This window comes from Arachis ipaensis, chromosome B01 (genome assembly GCF_000816755.2).
Source record: "Arachis ipaensis cultivar K30076 chromosome B01, Araip1.1, whole genome shotgun sequence".
NCBI lineage: Eukaryota > Viridiplantae > Streptophyta > Magnoliopsida > Fabales > Fabaceae > Arachis > Arachis ipaensis.
In genome coordinates, this window is record NC_029785.2 from 66,088,246 (window position 1) to 66,091,808 (window position 3,563).

The 3,563-nt window shown below is 33.1% G+C and overlaps 1 protein-coding gene across 1 annotated transcript; it reads left to right on the forward strand.

The window, feature by feature from the left end:
• On the forward strand, positions 2,183-3,544 carry LOC107631202 (high-affinity nitrate transporter 3.1). The gene is made up of 2 exons (XM_016334571.2): positions 2,183-2,439; positions 2,714-3,544. Exons 1-2 carry the CDS (start codon positions 2,307-2,309, stop codon positions 3,199-3,201), a joined length of 621 nt encoding a protein of 206 aa, XP_016190057.1. The 5' UTR covers positions 2,183-2,306; the 3' UTR covers positions 3,202-3,544.

Here is a 3,563-nt window from a genome sequence, read left to right on the forward strand (position 1 = left end):
TAATATGTAAACTCGCGTGTCTAACCATTTGAAGTTACTAATGTCCGTATGTCACTTTTTCTACAAGATCATTTACATCACTTTTTTCCTCCCACACCTTAGAGTATAATAGTTTATAGTTAGGATTATTTAGGTATATTATGAGGAGGTTTATTTTCCATTTTTTATTTTTCGCTATTTTTTTAAAAAATAAAAAAATGTGGAGTTTCATGTTAAAAAAGGAAAGGAAAGGAACTGAATCAACTTACCCATAACTAATACAATAATAAATATAACGAGATAAGCCTTAAAGTGGTCACTAATGTTGCACTCGAGTCTCATAATAGTTCCTGAACTTAAAAGTTACCCATATTCGTCCATGAAGTTGCACTCTAGGACTCAGATTTGTCCTTCCGGCACATTCTGTCCACCTGGCACTACCGGAAAGCTGATCTGGACTCCTCCGTGACACGCTGGCCAGGTAACGGCTAGCTGACCTGGATTAGTAAACTTTTATGGTATAATTTGGTCCCTAAATCAAAATTAAAAAATTTAATCCCAAATTTAATCATCATTCTCTTCTCTACAGTAATCCCTCTTTTCTCTACAGGCATAGATCTTCATATCCCAAATTCACAAGATTTTTTTTGTTTATTTTTAATTAAAGTATCTTATAATAATAACAACAACTAGAATCTTCTTAACAACCATTATTTGAACAAGTTTAACCGCTTTTATCCCTTTTTTTTTGTAAGAAAGATGGTGAGATTATAACATAAAAAAAAGTTATGTGATATATATAATTAAAGAAATAATGCAAAGTTTAGTTTCTAAAATTGTGAACGTTCATAAAAATTTATTGACTTTTAAAAATGATTAAATTGATTCCTAAATTCATAAATTGTGAATCTCAACTCATATCTAATGCTAATATAAAATATTAAAATGTGAGCATGACATTTACAAACAAAAAATGATATGATTAATATTTTAATATGATCAAATTAGTGTCTTAAATTAGTTAATTATATTTATTTTGCTTAATTAGTTTTTTATTAATTAGAGACTAAAATAATAAATTTTAAATTAGGTAAATTTTTGCTATTTTTTTTGTTTCTCTAATATTACCCTTAATTAATTTGAAATACCTATTTAATTATAATAAAATCTTAGACACGTCATTTTAATGGAGATGTCATACGATTTGAAATGCCATAATATAACACTTTATATTAATACTATGTGAATGACAGTTAAATTAGGATGATGCATGGTTATTTTGGAACAGGAATCGAAAGGAAATATAATGTAGTATATAATAATAACGATGTAACTTTTTAATTCCATAAATACAAGAGATAGATTTTTATAAAATCATATAAAAATATAAAATTGAATTTTGTATAACATTTTAATTAAACTAGAGTTAAATGAGTGCATAAAATGTTAAATACAAAGACATAGTGTTTGACTTTTAATTAACAAAACATATGCGTACTTTCAATGAAGTTGTAATTTGTAGTGTCTTTCACATCCATATAGAGAAGAGAAGAGAAGAGAAAAAAAGAAAAGAGAGGAATTACTACTATAGAGAAGAGAATAATAATTAAATTTGGGGATTAAAATTCTTAATTTTGATTTAGGGACCAAATTGTACCATAAAAGTTTACTAATCAATGTCAGCTAGCCGTTACTTGGTCAGCGTGTCACGAAAGAGTCCAGATCAGCTTTCCGGTAGTGCCAATCTGAGTCCCAGAGTGCAACTTCAACTTCAAGGACGAATATGAGTAACTATTAAGTTCAGTAACTACTATGAGACTCGAGTGCAACTGTAGGGACTACTTTGAGACTTATCTCCTAATATAACTAAATAGACTTGCGCTAAGATTGTTCACATTTCATGTGTCATGCATATTTTAGAAGAAGAAAAAAAAAGTCAACATATAAATTAGGAGTTGCTGCTTAGATCTCAGTATGAATTGGCCCTTTTAACAAGCCCAAGGGCCATATCTACCACTTGCCTGTTTGAATCTTCCATTATTTTTTTCCAAAAAACACTCAAGTGGTATTAATAAAATTTAGAATTTTTGGGACTTGGACTTTTCGTGGCTATGGTTGATAAAAAAAACTCAATTTATATTCCTCATACATATTTATCGATTTCCTAATATTTTATAGGACCAGGCCTTGTATAAAAGGCTTAAAACTCATGCATCCCACTCAGATTCCAAATTACATAATTTCCAATTAATTTGATTTGGCCGTGCGCTCTCTCTCTCTTTAACTCACCCTCTCACAAAGTTGACTTTTCTAACCTCTCTGCAACAATGGCATCAAGATTGGTTGTGGTAGCATCACTACTTGTCCTTTGCTGCTTAACCGGAACTTGTTATGGCAAAGGTCACTTCTCTTCCTTGAAGAAAACCCTTGATGTCACCGCTTCCCCCAAGAAAGGACAAGGTAACAAAACCACAACTCACGTGCCAAATTCCATCATCATTAATCTTAACTTCTCCGAACCAAACCCAAATTTTGCATATCTTGTATAATTAGGTCACTAAATAAAAGGACCTGATTAGTTTCATTATTTGTTTTTAGTATTTTCTGTTATCAATAAACAACAACGAAATTAAAATTAGTTAATGCATACTAGGTGTAAATTGCACAACTATATTATAATCCGAAATTCAGTGAATTTATAATAGTTATTTACCGGCTGTTTCCAATTTGGCAGTTTTGAAAGCTGGAATAGACAAAATAACAGTGACATGGGGTCTTAACAAGACCTTACCAGCCGGAACAGACTCTGCATATCAGACCGTTAAGGTGAAGCTGTGCTACGCGCCAATCAGCCAGAAAGACCGCGCGTGGAGGAAGACGGAGGACGACCTCTCAAGGGACAAAACGTGCCAGCACAAGATCGTGGCCAAACCCTACGACGCTTCCAACAAGACCGTTAATCGTTTCGAGTGGGTGATCGAGCGCGACGTGCCCACCGCCACGTACTTCGTACGCGCCTACGCGTTTGATTCTAATGACGCTGAAGTTGCTTACGGTCAGACCACTGATGCTAAGAAGACAACAAACTTGTTTGAGATCCAAGCAATCATCGGGCGCCACGCGTCCCTTGATATATGCTCAATTTGCTTCAGTGTTTTCTCGGTGATGTCACTCTTTGTGTTCTTCTACATCGAGAAGAGGAAGGGTAAGGTTTCCAAGTGATTGATAGGATATCAAGTATCAACTGAAGATGCATGCTACTAGGTAAAAGTACTGGAAAAGACACGTAGCTTTGTTTTCTTTCTTTTGTGTTCTTGCTCTATGGTGTATGTCAGTTGTCACAACATAAGCGCTTGCTGCTATAAAATTTTTTAAAAAAAAATGTACCTATGTTAAGTTCATGCTGAGTTATTAAAACAGAGCAAGCAGAATTAGAGGGGAAATTATGAAGATATGGAGATTTATAGTTATTGTTAAATAAGTAAACTCTCTCTTTGGTGTATGAATTATAAAATCGGATCATTAATTCCATAATGATTAAATAATCATGAGGGCATTACGTGAAGCACGATGAACTCTTCCGA